The sequence below is a fragment of the Purpureocillium lilacinum genome (genome assembly GCF_023168085.1).
Source record: "Purpureocillium lilacinum CBS 284.36 DNA, scaffold_5, whole genome shotgun sequence".
Lineage (NCBI taxonomy): Eukaryota > Fungi > Ascomycota > Sordariomycetes > Hypocreales > Ophiocordycipitaceae > Purpureocillium > Purpureocillium lilacinum.
Genome location: NW_027072115.1, coordinates 2,650,981 through 2,666,931, shown reverse-complemented (window position 1 = coordinate 2,666,931; position 15,951 = coordinate 2,650,981). Strand labels below are relative to the sequence as shown.

General features: G+C 60.2%; 6 protein-coding genes across 6 annotated transcripts; 3 read left to right on the top strand and 3 right to left on the bottom strand.

Moving 5' to 3' along the window:
- Window positions 1–124: 124 nt before the first annotated feature.
- Window positions 125–994, top strand: PLICBS_007405 (uncharacterized protein; the record flags this gene model as incomplete). The annotated part of the gene is made up of 1 exon (XM_018320835.2): window positions 125–994. One exon carries the CDS (start codon window positions 125–127, stop codon window positions 992–994), a length of 870 nt encoding a protein of 289 aa, XP_018180732.2.
- A 3,907-nt stretch (window positions 995–4,901) lies between these two features.
- On the bottom strand, window positions 4,902–7,009 carry PLICBS_007404 (uncharacterized protein; the record flags this gene model as incomplete). Its single annotated transcript, XM_018320834.2, has 2 exons — window positions 4,902–6,814; window positions 6,880–7,009. The coding sequence occupies 2 exons, from the start codon at window positions 7,007–7,009 to the stop codon at window positions 4,902–4,904; spliced, it is 2,043 nt and encodes a 680-aa protein (XP_018180731.2).
- A 1,285-nt stretch (window positions 7,010–8,294) lies between these two features.
- Window positions 8,295–9,920, top strand: PLICBS_007403 (uncharacterized protein; the record flags this gene model as incomplete). Its single annotated transcript, XM_018320833.2, has 1 exon — window positions 8,295–9,920. The coding sequence occupies one exon, from the start codon at window positions 8,295–8,297 to the stop codon at window positions 9,918–9,920; it is 1,626 nt and encodes a 541-aa protein (XP_018180730.2).
- A 456-nt stretch (window positions 9,921–10,376) lies between these two features.
- PLICBS_007402 (uncharacterized protein) lies at window positions 10,377–11,865 on the bottom strand (the record flags this gene model as incomplete). The annotated part of the gene is made up of 4 exons (XM_018320832.2): window positions 10,377–10,621; window positions 10,688–11,282; window positions 11,385–11,510; window positions 11,620–11,865. 4 exons carry the CDS (start codon window positions 11,863–11,865, stop codon window positions 10,377–10,379), a joined length of 1,212 nt encoding a protein of 403 aa, XP_018180729.2.
- Window positions 11,866–12,670: 805 nt separating this feature from the next.
- On the top strand, window positions 12,671–13,182 carry PLICBS_007401 (uncharacterized protein; the record flags this gene model as incomplete). Its single annotated transcript, XM_018320830.2, has 3 exons — window positions 12,671–12,722; window positions 12,795–12,868; window positions 12,958–13,182. 3 exons carry the CDS (start codon window positions 12,671–12,673, stop codon window positions 13,180–13,182), a joined length of 351 nt encoding a protein of 116 aa, XP_018180727.2.
- Window positions 13,183–13,381: 199 nt separating this feature from the next.
- On the bottom strand, window positions 13,382–15,496 carry PLICBS_007400 (uncharacterized protein; the record flags this gene model as incomplete). Its single annotated transcript, XM_018320829.2, has 1 exon — window positions 13,382–15,496. The coding sequence occupies one exon, from the start codon at window positions 15,494–15,496 to the stop codon at window positions 13,382–13,384; it is 2,115 nt and encodes a 704-aa protein (XP_018180726.2).
- Between the last annotated feature and the right edge of the window lie 455 nt (window positions 15,497–15,951).

Here is a 15,951-nt window from a genome sequence, read left to right as displayed (position 1 = left end):
ACCCTGGTAAAGCCTCTGCCATCGTCGTCTGCCGTCACCCCTCATCACCGTCGTCCGTGGAATCGTCATGATCCGGATCAGGTCGGGCCAGGTCCCCGCCAGCAATCCAACACCAACCGCAGCCATGGAGGCGCCTGGCTTGGCCGATGCCGCCATCATCATCAGCAACGCCCGTCAGCTTCGGGACGGGTTGGTGCCCCATCCCCTAACCGTCGGCGGTCCCTATTACGCCAGGGAGATCATGGCGATGGATTTGTCGGACATGACACAGCACCCCCAGGCTGGCAAACGAATGTCAGACTGGGCGAGCAGTGCCACGCACTGCACGACGACCTTTGACGACTTCGATGATCGAACTGCATATTCCATGTCGACCGCGCCTCCTCGTCGGGGACCTGCGGTGCAATACCAATACGACCAGCGTCCCGATGTTCCGGAGCCCGCCTATTCGTGGTCCCAGTCGTGGTCTGAGGCGAATGTAGCGGCGACAGATCCGGGAGTGGACATGCTCCTCAGGGGGTTCCCCTGCGAGTTTCGCAATCTCTCACACTGCTTTCTGGAGTTCGCCTTTGACCAGGTCGAGCTGTGGATACAACACGTCGCGGACGGCCATCTGGGCCATCGGTTTCCTCGGGAAAGCCGCTGTTGGTTCTGCGACATGAAGTTCGTCGCTGAAACAAATCGCCGAGACAAAAAGTCGGGTGTCTTTCGCGAGCGCATGTACCACATCGCGGAGCACCTTTACAAGGGTGTGACGGCCGCAAGTATCCGGCCAGACTTTCCCCTGCTGGACCACCTTTGGGAATACCGCATCATTGACGATGCGGCGTTTCAGAGGGGCAAGGGGCAGAGCGAACGGATTCCCATGCCTCGGGACATGACGTTCGGGCCAGTCCCGACCGCGCCGCCTCGGGGTGAAATATATCCGGAGGAACGGCGGGGACGGCACCGTCCCAAGGGAACAACACACCATAGGAATCGCGGTGCGAAATGAAGGGCGGCCGGCCGGCCGCCGCCCAGCAACATCGTCGTCGTTCTTCAACGGCCGAGCGGTAATATTGATACGTTTCTAGGTGGTGTTTGGCCTCGTGGATAACGGATGGAAGTGGGACCGACGAACGGCGGCGGCGGCGGCGTCAAGGCTCCGCGCGCCATTCGGCTCCACCCACGGCGCCGACGCCGGGACGGCCCGTGGCCGGATGGCAAGGCCGCGAAGGGCCTCATCGGAAGGTAAAGGCCCCGGGAGCGGGGGAGGAGAGTATTTCAGCGGAGGATGAAAGGACCAGGTTGTGCGACAAGACTTAGCCGAGCGCGGCGTGACGCGTCGTGTCGCCACCGGCGCTGAGACGGAGGCAGGGCCGGCAAGGCGTTCCGGGAGGGCCGGACGGACGGCCCGTGGGCTGGCGCTGCCACGCAAGGCGGCTCAGCGAGACGACAACATTCCCAACTCTTGGCTGGCTGATGGTGTTTCCTAGGCGTTGCAAGGTTTGAAATTCGCGGTTGTGCACGGAAGCGAGGCGAGGCGAGGCGAGGATTTCTGTTTCATTTCAAGCGAGATGGGCAAGCGCCCAGTAGCAGTGGGCTGCGCCTTCCGTGAAGCTGACGGGGCGCCCACTTGCCGCCGCTTTGGGGCCGAGGCGAGTTTTTGGCGGTCCGTTCGCCTCACGCCTCGCCACCAGTCACCTCACTCTTCGGCCGGGCGCGCACACGTTTCAGCTCGCCCCAGGTCGCAGCCGCGGAAGGTTTCCCATTCACCGTCGTCCACGGCGCGCAGGGGAACACAAGGGCGCGTGCGCGACTCATCGGTGCTGCGCATGGTCCGGGGGGCGAAACGCAAGGCACGGGCGGCGAAGCCCCGAGGAGGCACAGACACACCAAGGGCGGTGTCAAAGATTGTACGCGGAGGAAAGAGGGATTGATTTGAACTTGTTTTCTCTTCCCAGTCATTGTGCGCTTGTTTCCTCATCATGACATCAGGGCACCAGAAAGAATGGCACAGCACAGAACTCAACTTACATGAACAAGGGGCTCCCTACTTTTTCGGGGTAACTTCCAGTGGTATTAGTGAGGGCGGGTGATGTGCATTGTGCACGAATCAAGGGTCCTGTAACTCCTGCTCGCCTCGCCATCTACCGGCGCCTTTTCGCCGCCTCGCCTCACCGGACCCAGGGCATCGTAGCACGGTTCCATAGTGGCGGCCCTCTGGCCCTAGCTCTGAGAGTAATTATAGTAAGACGAATAAGTGTGTAGGAGTGTATCTGACAGAACCCTGGGGCTAGAGGCCAACGTGGAAAACAGCAGCACCAGCTCTTGCGGCGCTCAGCGGGGCGGCCCAATCCACACAGCCATGTTCTTGCCAGGCAACTCCCAGCGGTAATGCTCCTGATTCATACCCGACGGGGTAAATATGTTCAAGATCCCATCTGCATCCCGTCGGCACTGCGCGTACTGTGGCCCCATGCTGGCCCAAATACACAGGTCGCCAGGCTTCTCGCACTGCAAAAGTGGCACGACGTCCAGCGAATCAGCAGCGCGTTTGATATTTGATCACAGTTCAGACGCTTTGGCGGGTTTTCCTTACAGGCTTTTGTTCCGCGCAGGCGATCTGAAACGTGCGTGGTAATCCGAGTTTGTGCAGGATCGCCATCCGGTCCCGGAGCATGGCGTCGTCCGCGTCATCAAACGGGCCGGTGTCGAAAGTGCAGATATCTTGGAGGTGCTGCATCGCTGATGGATGATTCACTTGGCTAACACGACGGACTCCATATGTGGATGGCGGAATATGCAGGTAGGGGTCCGATACCTACCCCCATGATGACAATCCAGTCCTGATGTTCCGAGAAGCCCGTTACCGAGTCGTGTATCCGGGGCATGTTGTCGGATCGGTCGTATTTAAGGCGGACTGGCACAAGGTGAGAGACGAACGGGCTGGCGACTCAGTTCTGCAAAGCACGTGGGAGATGAGATGGACTTTATCTCCTTCAGTCGAGTTGCTATGCTCGTTTTTATAGGAACCTTGACGATAACATACGTGACGTTTGCCAGTCCATAGTTCTTTGACACCAGCTTGCATCAGCAATAACAGCTCGCCATAGATACGCGGCTACGCGTACCCGAACCGAAACCTCCTTTACGTACCACGGACGTCCAATTCTGTCTCGACCTGGGCCCGAATGCGCGCAATGCAGTCTCGTCCCTGTCCAATGTGCCTAGACGGTCTGGCAAGCACAGCTGCCATCGACTACCGCAAGCTAGCTGCACCTCATTCATTCAACGCAACCTGAGCAGAAAACCACATGGGCAGACGGTGCGCCGTTTCGCAATTGCTGCGCGTCTCGTCGTCCGCGACGGCCCCTCCTCGCCTCGCCTCGCCTCGTCTAACCGAACCCGTACTGTGGTTTTGCGACCACCCTCTAAAGGATGGCCCTTAACGCATCATTGTTTAGAGTCAATATCTCTTCGTACATCAGTCAATTATAAACCTGAAGCACCACCGCCAACTCTCCAACGGCAGCTCACAGAGGTCTCTCAGGCCCAATGAGTATCATCGCATCCCCACCTGGCCCCCAGGCATTGTAACCGCCACTGCGGGCGGCCCTAAAGCTTACGCTACCGTCTTCAGTCAACTGGCAGCTTGCGTGTTGCACGCCCCAGCTGCTCCAGCCGCAAGGGTCGCCAGGCTTCTTGCACTGTAGAAAAAGGCGCCCGGTGAATTAGTGATTGTGGCATCGCATTGGGGAAAATAAAGCCCGTCCAGAAATGATCGTGGCATTCAAGGGGGTGGTTTCCTTGGCTTACGGGCTGGTTTTCCGGGCAGCTGATTTGAAATGTGTGCGGCAGGCCGAGTCGATGGAGCTCCGCCATCCGGCTCCGGAGGTGGGCATCGGCCGCGTTGTCGAACGGCGCGGTCTTGAGGACGCATGCCGTCTTCGAGTTGCTGCACACCTGAGGGGTTCCCCGATTTGAACTTCAGTAACGCATTCGCTGTGCATGAAACGGGTAAGGTAATTAAGGACCAAGGGGCACACGACAGACTTACTCCCATCAAAGCTATCCACTGGGGCTGCCCGGCGAAACCCGTCATCCAGTCGTGCATGTAGGGCATCCTGTCGGCTTTGCAGTAAGTGCTTGAGGCGGGCTGGCTCAAGTCAAGGTCAAGCAACGCAGTATCTCAAGTCTGCGGGACATACAATATCTATAGGCTCGGGGCAGACCTTTATAAGCTTCAGTGGAGGCTCCCGCGCCAAGATACGGGAGGCTTCTACTGCTCCGACATTTGTATAGCATTGTTACCCAACGTCATTCATAAAGGTTGGCAACAGATTCGCAACAATTACATGTTGCATTCTATGGCTGTGTCACAACCCAAGAAACAGGCAGCAGAGTGGTTTAGGTCGCGTAAGAGCCTTTCAAACCTTTCTTCGTTGTCATGATAGATTCACTGTATCATTTGCTGGGCTGGATATGTGAAACAGGCGTGGACTCAAAGCTACATCGCTGAGCACCCACAAAGCGGTGTAGTCACTGCCTGTGTAGCACTATCGGGCGAACAACCCGCAATCAACTGCCGCAAGCCCGCTTCTCGGTCACAGAATGCAGCTCGGGCAAAATGCCACGGACCGCGCGCCATCCCGCAACTGCTGCGCGACCCGCCTCGCTCATGTCACTGCGATTGGCCAGGCGCTTTGTGAGGCTGTCATGAGGAGCTTGGCGGAGCCATCACAACTGACACTGCTACACTGACGCACCTCACCCTTCCTCGAGCTGCATAATGAGGCGAACCAACAGTTCGGCATCTGCCATAAACAGGCGATGCGTGTTGCTCCAGGCTACGGCAGTAGACTCAAGTGGGATATATCTCTTTCCACAAGTTATCACAGCATGGCCATCCGTTACACACGTCATGCGTGGTCGCGGATGCCCATGTGGTTCGCCAAACGCCTTGTACGCACCCGCCTAGACCTGCTGCTGCGAGACCGGTATCCAACGACAGGCCGCTCGCCTCCTCGTCTCTTCAAGCCCAGCAGGGAGACGTCGACGTTTTTGTACCTGGCCTCGTACTTTACCCATCGCTCCAGGCCGGGGATATGAATGCCGAGGCTCGGGAGTGCGAGTAGTGTCAACGCAGGCGTGGCTGCGTCAGCTCCCTTGCCAGCCTCGACGCTGTATAGCGCGGGGAGCGAGTATCGCACCTTGCCGGGGGCGTAGTACTTTAGAATCCTTTCGAAGCGGCCTCTCTCTTTCTGCGGCAAGGCCAGTCGAAACTGCCTGGCAAACTGCGGCAGCAACGGTCGTATGTGAAACCTTGCCGGCACACAGGCGCTAACACGTATCCAGAAGCGCCCGTCCCAGATCTTGGCCATCTTCCAGCTGCGCCAGTGTCCGTGTCGCACCTGTGGCCCCCTGAACCCATCGGCAGCGGACAACAGTTTGTAGTTCAGATAACCTGGCAGCTTCCTCTCCGGTAACGGCTGGTTAGACTTGTACGGGGCCCTCGATAGAAACCATCTGGTCGACTGCGGGCCAAGGACTGGTTCGAAAACAACCCCTGCGATCGAGAACGCCTTGGGTATCTCGCCGTCAGGGCTCGACGACAGCTCTGGGAAAAGCCGATCGACCACGTTGTCGAGATTGGCTAGAGGCGGCGAGTGGAGATAAGGCGTCACAAACTCAACGAGCTTGCGCACCGCGATGGCTGCAATCGCCCGGCGGCGGGGCTTGCGCGCCTCGTCCCTTGCCGCCGCAAAGAGGCGCCTCGTCCGCGTCGCACTGGTCTGGAAAGACGGAAGCTCGATGAGCAGGGTGCCTGCGTTGGGGTCAAAGTCCTGAATGACCGCCTCTCGGACCAGCAGGCGATGTGCTTCTGCCTCTTCAAACTTGGCCCTTTGCTTCGCCCTCTGTGACAATGCCAGAATGGCGGGCTTTTGGAGCGCTTCGGGCAATTTGTAGGACCTCGCCATGTGACGTAGCGCGTTGCGGGTGGTCAAGGTCGGGTCCGTGTTGGTGTGATCCTCGAACCACCGGACGCCGTTTGCTTCACACGTGGCAATCAGCCTGTCCTTGTCAAACTCGAGAAGCGGGCGGTATATGTGCACGCCACCGTCCTCGCAATTCAGAGGCGTCAGATATGGCACCCGGGGATCGATATCGCGAGTGATGTGGCCGGGGAACTGCGCAGACATGTCGTTGATGCCTAGGTACGTCTTTATATGACTCCAGGGCTCATCATGAAAGTCATTTCTCAAAATCATCCTAAGCCGCTTCATTTCCTTGTTTGGGGGCTTGAAGCTGAGGAAAGGATGCCGCTGCATCTGATCGTCGAGAAGCCCACTCTTGTAAACGCCGTGCAGCTCGTAGCACTCGGGTATCGCGTTGGCAGCGCGGATGCCTTGCAAGCCCCGATAGCCGTGGCCAGCCAGCAGGCGCATCAGGACCGTCTCGTAATGGTCGTCACGGTGGTGGGCGAAGAAGAGGCTCGTGGCCTGAAGATAGCGACAGGTCAATCCCAGCATCTGATATCGCATCGTGCGCGCCACGCCTTCGAGATTGGGCAGGCTGGCGGGATCCATGCCATCGCGTCGGACGTCTCTCCAGTTGAGCGGCTTGATGACTGCCTTCATGCCAAACCTCTTGAGCTCCTGTGCCACACTAGAGGCCTCGGCGCCGCTGCCCTCCCGCAGCTGATGATCGACTATGATACCGAATGCGCTCTCGGCGGGGTTGTCGGCTATCTTGAGGGCTCGATGGGTCTTGAAGAGGCTCGAGAAGAGGAAGGCCATGGCCATGGAGTCGACTCCGCCGCTCACGGCGAGCGCTGTTGCACGCCACCGTCAGCGAACCGCGCGGAATTGGTCATAGGTGGGTATAGCTTCGACGTACCGACGCGCCGCGGCCGCGCAAAGCGCACGGTCGGGAAGCGCGGGAGGCATACCGCTTCGAGGGCATCGCGGAACTCGATCAGGGAGACGGGCTTGGGGCCATGGTGAAAGACGCGAGCCGGAGCGCTCATTCCATCGCGGGGCTCTGGGGCCTACGATGCGCAGAAGGCGCCAGGCAGTGTGTGCGGAGGGTCGGTGGGCGCTGGGCAGTGTCGACGCTGGCGGATATGTCGTGGGTCGGTGGTCAGACAAAACACACGGAACCTTTTTGCGTGACACTTTTTTTTGGAGTTGGAGCTTGTCTGGGAAGCTCTGGCGGGGGCCGGCAGGAAAGGTGGATGCCCCTGCCTGTTTCGGACAAGCCACGCCGACTGTGTTGCTCCTTCCTCGAGAACGATCTCATTCACGACTTACGATTCCTAATCCATTCGACGTCTTGCTGCTGTTGAAAACCCTCAACTTGCACCTCGACCGAACCGAGAACCATCCATCGATCCATAGCACCCCATGGCGGCCTCCCGTCGCAAAATGTTTTCACGCTTTTCAACAAGGACCTGTCGCAACAGCCACTTGGCCCTGCACGCTCCATCCACGACAACGGGTCCCGCATCGCGCGCATGCAGGCCTGCAGCTCTCCCGAGCAACCAGAGCCTATCACTCGATTGCCTCGACGCCCCAAGTGGCAAAACACAGGGGCCGTGGCCCCCCGTTGCGAACAAAGGGTCACCGGGAAAAGCTTGCAGGCGCAGGCGCAACGCAGGAGCAAAGCAAGAGCACGGACACAGTCGAGTCAGCCTTGCTGCCCCGGCGCGAGCTCCATCCATGGCTCCCCACGGCCACGCCCGCAGCGGATTTCATGTCGAGGCGTTTTTGGCGTCGCGATTTGCTCCCGGCGGCCGGCCCGCAACCACGCGTGAAGTCATGCTTGTTTCCACACCTCACCTCACATATCGAGCCGTTTCGCGTCTTGTGCTTGGCAGCCGCTTGCTCACTCGCGCGCCTACTTGCAAGTGTTGAAGCCCGGCCTTTTGTCGCTCCAACTGCCGCCCCTCCAGCCGTTGCCGCCACTCACAACCACCAGAAGACCAGCGAGACCACCACCACGGGCCCCAGCTTCACGTGTACCACGCCACAACTCTGCTCTCTTCCCCATCTCTCTCCGCCCGTATACTCCTCACGCCTTGCCGCCAGCTTATTTTCCTCCCATCCGCGGCGTACTTATCACAGACACATCTCTATCACGACCCATCTCATCGCCACGCTCAGCGTACTAATCTATCGTCGCCCTCTCGCCGCGACCCCGCATGTCGTCCGTCGTTGCACGCCTCTGCCGCTGATCGAGTTCAACCACTCTCACGGCTTCGACCTCGTCTCTCCCCCATGACGTGACCCATCGCCAGCCGCCTCGCTTCCCCCATGGTCTCGCAGCCCGAACCCAGCCAGTCTTCCGCGCTCGCCCCCCATCCTCACCACCACCCTCATCACTCACGCCGCGCGCACCACACATCGTCAGCCGCCTCATCCGTCGTCTCGCGCCCCTCGCTCTCCCGCACCAAGCGCTACGGCCGCTCTCACGCCGGCGGCGCCTCGTACGTCCCGCAGAACGAGTTCCCCGTCTTCGCGCAGAGTGGCGATGTCGAGATTGTGGTCCGCGCCGGCGCCGCCGAGAATCGTTACCTGCTACACCGCCATACCCTGACGCGCTGCAGCGGCTTCTTCGAGGCCAGCACCTCGTCCGAGTGGTCAAAGGCACGGCCCCTTCTCGCGGGCGGGAACGAGCTCGCGCGCATCGGCGAGGACCCGGCCCTCATCCCCGACCGCGCCGAACTCGAAGCGACGGGCCCGACAGGCCTGACGGGCGGCGTGCCGCGCAAGAGGTGGAGGTATGAGCTCGATCCCGGCGCGGACGCGGGCGACATCCCCATGCTCGTGCAAAAGGACGACACGCGCGGCGACGACACGTCCAGGCCCGCACTCCCCTCCATCTTCGGCGCAGGCTCCAGCGTCGGCGCGTCGGCGCCCAAGTCGAGCATGCGCAAAGGTGGCAGCCACTCCCACTCGTCGTCGGTGCCGTCCAACCACGTCTCCTTCTCCCGATCCGTCGCCAACCTGAGCCTCAGCCCGGGCCTCTCTCAAGCCGACGAAGACCTCCTGCGCGACTACGACAACCTGTTTCGCATATTCTACAACTATCCGCCGGTGTTGGACGCCATCAACGTTGCCGATGCGTACGTGCAGTGCAAGTCGCTGTTGGCTGTCGCAGATCTTTACGATGCCCTCCCCGTAGTCGGCCCGCGCGTCGACCACCACCTGCTTCAGTTCCAGTCGCGCCTGTGGAAGCAGATTGCCAAGTACCCCATCTCGTACCTCCGGCTGGGCTACCTCGCTCGCAGCAAGGTGATCTTCCAGGAGGCTCTGATCCACGTCGTCGGCCAGTGGCCGGCTGGTGAGCGGAGCTTGCGTGCCGCGCTGCCGGACGTGGTGCTGGACCTTATCGAGGACAAGGTGGATGAGCTCGAGGAGGCCGTCAGTCGCGTCGAGGGCCGCCTCTTTCGTCTCAACCTCACCACACCGAGGGGCGAACGCGTGACCCCGTCCAACAGCTATCTCGAGTGGCTCGTCATCAGTCTCTTCCGGCAGTGGCTCGCCGACAACACGGCGCCGCAGCCCCCTCCCGACCGCAACGGCCGTGGCGCCCACCACCATCACCATCCGTCGCTACCGCCCGCGGTGCCGCCCCTGACGTCCGTCGGCCGCGCGTACCGCACCCTTGGCTCCGGCAATCCGGCCGCCTTCCTCGGCCACGACGAGTGCAAAAAGTTTCTCAAGCTGACCCCGGAGCTGTACAGCCGCGACAATCTCCGTCGCTTCGAGAAGCGCATGGACGAGCTCAAGGCCATGGCGCGCGACATTGTGCGCCCCCTCCTCGGGAGCGGCCTCGAGTTGGACCTGGCCGGCTCGAGCCGCACCTCGGACGGCATCAGCTACCTCACGTGCACGGCGGTTGGCAACAGAGACCTGCCCTGGCTGACCGACGGCTGATGATGCTCAATACCCGAGCAACACTTTTTTCTTGGCCGCATCTATGTGTTTAATCTCGCCTATTTACGAGCAGCTGTGGGCCTCACAAGATATACACAACCACGGAATCTGGAGGCTAGAGTACCCAGCGGGACAGCTGAGGTAAACCTCTCCTTCTATCTATACTCAACTGGATACCCCATTTCCTTTATTGTCTTCTGCTACGGACAGGCCCTTTGGTAACCCGCCTTGTATCTTGCACTTGGTGACTGCATGGTCAAAAGATGTGTTATCTAGCGCGGTCGGACGGCGGTTGTGTACATGGGCTGCAGGCAGGACCTCGAGACCATGTACCCGGGATACTGTTTCAGGCAATGAGAAACGAAAGCATGTAATGATACACCGACTCGATTTCGGATGAGTGCTGCATATTTTGCTAATACAGTGTTGTACTCTCTGCAATACATGGCTCGCTCTCTACACGGGGAGGACGACCTTGACGCCCATGTATTCCCGCTGATGCATGAGCTTGCCGTCGATGAGGACCTGGTCGGCACCGATGCGGTTGCGGACCGTGTCCGTAGGGTCCGTGACAGTGGCGATTTGTATCTCGCGCCATTCGCGGTTCGTGGGCACGAGACTGCCCTTGGCGGTGCGGTTCTTGAACTCGCGGTAGACGCCCTGCTCGTCGACACAGCCCTCTCGCTGGATGAGGGCCGACTCTGATAAAGAACGCACGGTCAGTCCTTGTTCCGCGTTCGAGTGCGGTGTCTTCTAACTATACTCACCCTCCGCAGGAGCCATGCGCAAGTCGCCAATGGAGCTGTTGAACAAGACGAGCGAGAGGCGCTCCTCGTTGAGCTGATCGGCAGGCGGCTGAAAGACGCGATGCCGCGTAGCCTTGAAGTGCCCGCCCGACACAATCTCCAGCGTGTCCCCGATATTCACGACCAGCGCGCCGGGCTTATACGGCACGTAATACCACCTCTCGTCGCGGCCCCAGATCTGCAGACACGAGACGGGCACCGAGAAGAGCAGCGTCGTGAGGCCAAAGTCGGTGTGGCCGTGCATGCGCAGGCCGCGCGAGGCCTCGACCGTCTGGCGCTGCACGGGGCGGAAGAGGGCGTGCCGGAAGTAGCCCTCGCCCGTGGGGCCGCCGTGCGACTGCACGCGCTGCCAGAGGTACGCGTCGGAGGGGAGCTCGAGGACGCGCGAGAGGAGGCTGAGGAGGCGCCGGTTGACGGACTGGGTGAGGTAGGTGCAGAAGGACTCGATCTCGTCCATGAAGGGGTGTAGGCAGGTGGGCACGCGGTGGAGGGGGTCTTCCCAGTCGGGCTTGTACCAGTTGAACTGCTCGATGCCGTCGGGGGTGCCGCGCTCGCGCTGGGGAGGGAAGGGAAGGGGGCGTTAGCAAGACGTTGTGCGTGTGTATGTGTGTGTGAGGCTGTCTCCGCGGGAGCGGGTGTGGAAGTTTGATGGATGTACCTTGAACCCGTACGGGTGCTTGTACCCGGACCACACGCCCGTCTCGGGGTGAAAGAGGAGGGCCTGCTTGTCCTCCTCGCCGATGTTGTTGTACAGATACTGCGCGAGGGCAAACTGGCGATGGAGCTACTCAGACGGGACAACAACAACAAGAGTCAGCGAAACAACTGCCCATTCCCAGAAATCATTGCGGCCCTCAATATCGGCACTCTATACATGAGAGAGTATCACTGACCTGCTCGAGGGAGACGCCATAGTTCTCAAGAAACAAGAACCCGTCCTCGCGGATTGCGCGCTTGACATCCCGCACCAGCGCGTCCACGACGGCCGGGTCGTCCGAGTCGAGGTCCGAGAGGTCGATGGAGGTGAGCTCGGCAAAGTCCTCCTTTTGCCTGGTGACGGGCGGGGGGACCCATTCGGGGACGGAGGGCTTGCCGGGGAGGTCGGCGGGCGGTGGGCAGAAGGGTGCTGCGGGCGCCATCTTGTCTCCGTTGTTTTATTTTGGTCTTGAGATGAGATGGGATGAGTGAAGTATGGGAATCAGGGGTTCAATGTTGTTTGATGATGGGTCGTCTCATCCGAGGGGGGGGCTGGGATGGATGGATGGATGGTTGGATGGATGTTGGTTTGATGGCGGAGATCTTTTCACTTATACGGTTGTCTAGATTCCGGTCTAAATGCTTATGGGCAAATATCGTCGCTAGTAGTAGACTTGTTTCTCTCTCAATGAAGCCAAGCATGGGCGCGTGACCGTCCTCCGGCTCCGTTGTCATAGTTTGGTTGACCGGGATAGGAGGCGCCTATACTGAGCATCCGCCATTCCCCTCCCCCCTCCTCCTCCTCCTCCTCCTCCTCCAAATCGTTCTCGCAGTTGAATTGAAGACTCCTCCGCAATCGCAGCCAAGAGCTCCCATCCGCCGTAGCAATGCGAGTTTGTCCTCCATGTAAATTGGGGTGTTGCGACCAAAGACTTTCTGGTCAGACCCTGCGGGGGAGGTGGGAGGAGCTCCTCCCGGCCTGATGTTGGAGGAGTGCGGAGGAGGAGTCGTTGACGGAGCGCCTCCACACTCTCCCCGACGGCGCATCAGGCCCCAAGGATTGCTCCGCCAGTCGCCACGAATTATTCTTTAAAAAAAAAGTTGACGGCAATGATAGATGTCGGAATGTATGTTGGATTGGACATTACAGCTTAAACGCCCTTCGCCCACGTTTATCTCGCCTCTTGTCCCTGCACCGCTTCACTCACTTTCAATTTCAATACGTCGGTGACTGCATACATCAGCATCATGTCCCGCCAACTCATCTCCAGCGAGAAATTCCCTCCCAAGCCACACAACTGTAAGTATTGTGGCACTTGTCTCAAATCCTGCCGCTGTATGATTCCGCTGACCAGGTGTTTCTTCTGCACAGGCCCGGCTACCAAAGTCCCCGGCCTCGTCTTTTGCGCCGGCCAAACAGCCACGGGAGAGATCAAGCAAGCGACGGTGCGTCCTCACCTACTTCTCCCCTGCGCTACCGTCCTTGCCTTCATCCATACACGTGGTACTGATTGATACGCATTGCCCTTCTTCAGCGGACCGTCCTGCAGAACCTCAAGGAGGTCCTCGAGCTCGCCGGCTCCTCGCTCGACCAGGTCGTCAAGTACAACGTGTACCTCGCCGACATGAAGGACTTTGCCGCCATGAACGAGGTGTACATTGACTTTCTGCCCAAGCCCATGCCCTCGCGGTCGTGCCTGCAGGCCCTCCCGCCGGGTGACGGCACCGTCATTGAGATTGAGTGTATTGCGCAGGCCTGAGGGGGAGACTTGGCGGGGTGATTGTATGCGCTTGGCGATAGACATAGAAGGGGTGCACCAAAATATACGGCTGTCTTGTACCTCGTTGATATACGCATTTCTTCGTACAACAGAGCTCAGTGATTGCTCCTTTCGTCCATCTCTTCGCCGTGCATGTGGCAGACATATTACGATTCACCTTGGCCGCACAGGTCGTAGCTCATACCGCCAGCGTGTCCAAGCAGTCCATGATGATCCTCCCAATCTGCCACCGCCGCCTCCTCCCAAACACCTCCCTCGCCCACGCCAACGCGCCCTCCAGGTCCCCATCCTGCACCCCCACGACGCGCATCGCGCCCGGCACGCCCCCCGAGACGAGCTGCCACGCAATCATAAACGCCTTGTACGCGTAGACAGTCATCCACGGCGCCTCGGCCCGCGGCACGGGCTCCGCGTCGAGGTACGCCAGGAACCAGTCGACGTGCGGCTGTATCGCCTCCGCCGTGTCCGACCCGCACAGGAACTCGCACGACGGCGCCAGGTACGTCAGCTGGTGCAGCACCGCGTCCATGCTCTTGCCCACGATGCCCCCCGTGTGCGACGGCGACCACATCTGCACGTCGATCATGGCGGCCTCCCACGCCCCCTCGCAGAACCGGGCGCTCGTGGACTGCCACTCCTCCCCCTTGGCGTCCATGTCGTCCGTCGTGGGCGGCGGCGGCGGCTTCGGGCGCCGGATAAACGGGCTCAGCGCGAGGAGCGACGCCCGCAGCGGCTCGAGTCGCTCTATGCTGAGCATGCCCGTCATGGTGCACCAGCCTGAAATCTCCTGCGCGCTCGACACGAGAAAGTGCGTGATGTTGACGGCGCCGTATGCGTCAAAGGCAGGGATGGTGTCGAGGTCTGCGTTGGGGGATATGAAGCGTCGGATCGCATCTGGGTAGCGCAGCGACGCGCAGCCGGGCTTCTCGGCGACGAGCTGCTGGTGCGCCCACTCCGTCGCCGACGCCGCCGCCCAGTACTCCTCAGGGCAGGGCAGCTCGTGCTTGATCTCCAGGTGCGAGAGCTGCCGCGGTATCGACAAGAACTGGTACCACAGCGTGTCGACCTGGTGCGCCGCAAAGAGCGTCCGCTTGTGCGACTCGGCTCTCGCAAAGCTCCGCCACAGCGAGTCCAGGTCTCTGGTCGCAGAGGACGCGGCCGCTGGCGTCGGGTGCATGAGCCCTCCGTCGCGGGCCAGGGCAATCATCTTGGAGTGCGCACGGAGCGCGTACGACGAGTCGTCGCCGCAGAGATACATCATGGCGTAGACCTGGAGCAGCAGATATGCCTGCACCAGGGACACGCTATCTGGCGGCGCCGACTCCTCGTTCAAGGCAACCTGTGTGCGTGCTCGAAGGTAGCAACGCTCTGAGAGACACGCCCCCGAGCCTTCTTTCTCGTCGCAGTCTGGATCTTCGTCGTACTGGTACGCCAGGCAGAGCATGCTGAGCAGCAAGTGGCTGGCAACCTGCGAGGCATCAAAGGTCGGTTGGTGTAGGAAGGGCATGAAGGGTGAGATGTGGGTGAAGAAGAGATGGCAGCCCCGCGCAATCTGCGGTTCGGTTGGGGACCAGTCGTCCTGTATTGGGGGTAGCTCGATGGATGACTGAGAGTTGAAGCCTAGACTCTGCATGTTGGTGTTGAAGGAGGCGGATGACGATGTCATCATTGACAGGAGCTGGGCGTCGGGCTCAAGAAACTGCGCGTCTGGGGGTCCGAGGTCAGCCAGGGCATGGGCGAGGGGCCTGGATCCCGTCCGATCGCTCGTCGGCGTCTGATCCAAGTGCGAGTTGGTCTTTGAGCTTCTGGAATGATTTGGGGTGTCTGTGCCGCCATCGAAGCCGAACGGGAGGGACTGAGACTCGCCGGACCACAAGTCCATATCCCTCACCATGATGTTCGCCGCCGACTCCCCATCGGTACTATCCAAACCAAAATTGCTCAGGTTCCAGCTCTGCCGAGTATCCCCAAGCGACGGAGAGCGGCCTTTGCCGCCTCGAGGACTCACGCCAGCGCCGCCCGTCGAGTCGCAACGCCGCACCCTCCGCCGCTTGTCTTCATGTTCCAGGTGATGATGCTTCCGCTTCATGTGTCGATGCAGGAGATCCGACCGCGAAAACGTCGCCGAGCACAGCTCGCACGGCAGCGCCGTCGCATCCCGCGAGCGAGAATGCAGCGCGGCGTGCCGCTTCAGGTTCTCGTGTCTGGTGAAGCGGCTCTGGCAGACGAGACACTGGAAGGGCTGGCGGGGCGGCCTCGCCTCGACGGCGACGGCGGCGGAGGAGATGGACATGGTAACGCCCTTTTGGCGTCTGTTGCCGCGCCGAGTCGAGCGATTGCGTTTTGTCTCCCGAGCTTGGTTCAATGCGGAGGTGGAGGTCTGGGACGAGGTAACTCCCAGAGTGTACTGCAGTTCCTGTCTGTAAGGTTGGCTGCTTACACCGGCCCCGGCATGGCTGGATATTGAACTGGGCCTTCCCCGCAGTCAACAGGGGGCGCCTCAATTGCCAATCCGGTTCTCCAACTGGCCGTTCGGCAACTGCTTGGTCGTTCCGCTATCATGGGGCTGGGGGACTAACGTATCGGGTCCCACCCCCGAGATCGGCAACGGCTCTTGATAGTTATCTGGCGGGCCGCTTGATGGTCGAAATGTCTGGCGATTGCACTGTGCATGTGTTTTTCGTGGAAATAGACATCATGGTAACTGTTAGTGGCTGAATTACTTCTTTTTTTTAGTCCAGCTCCAGC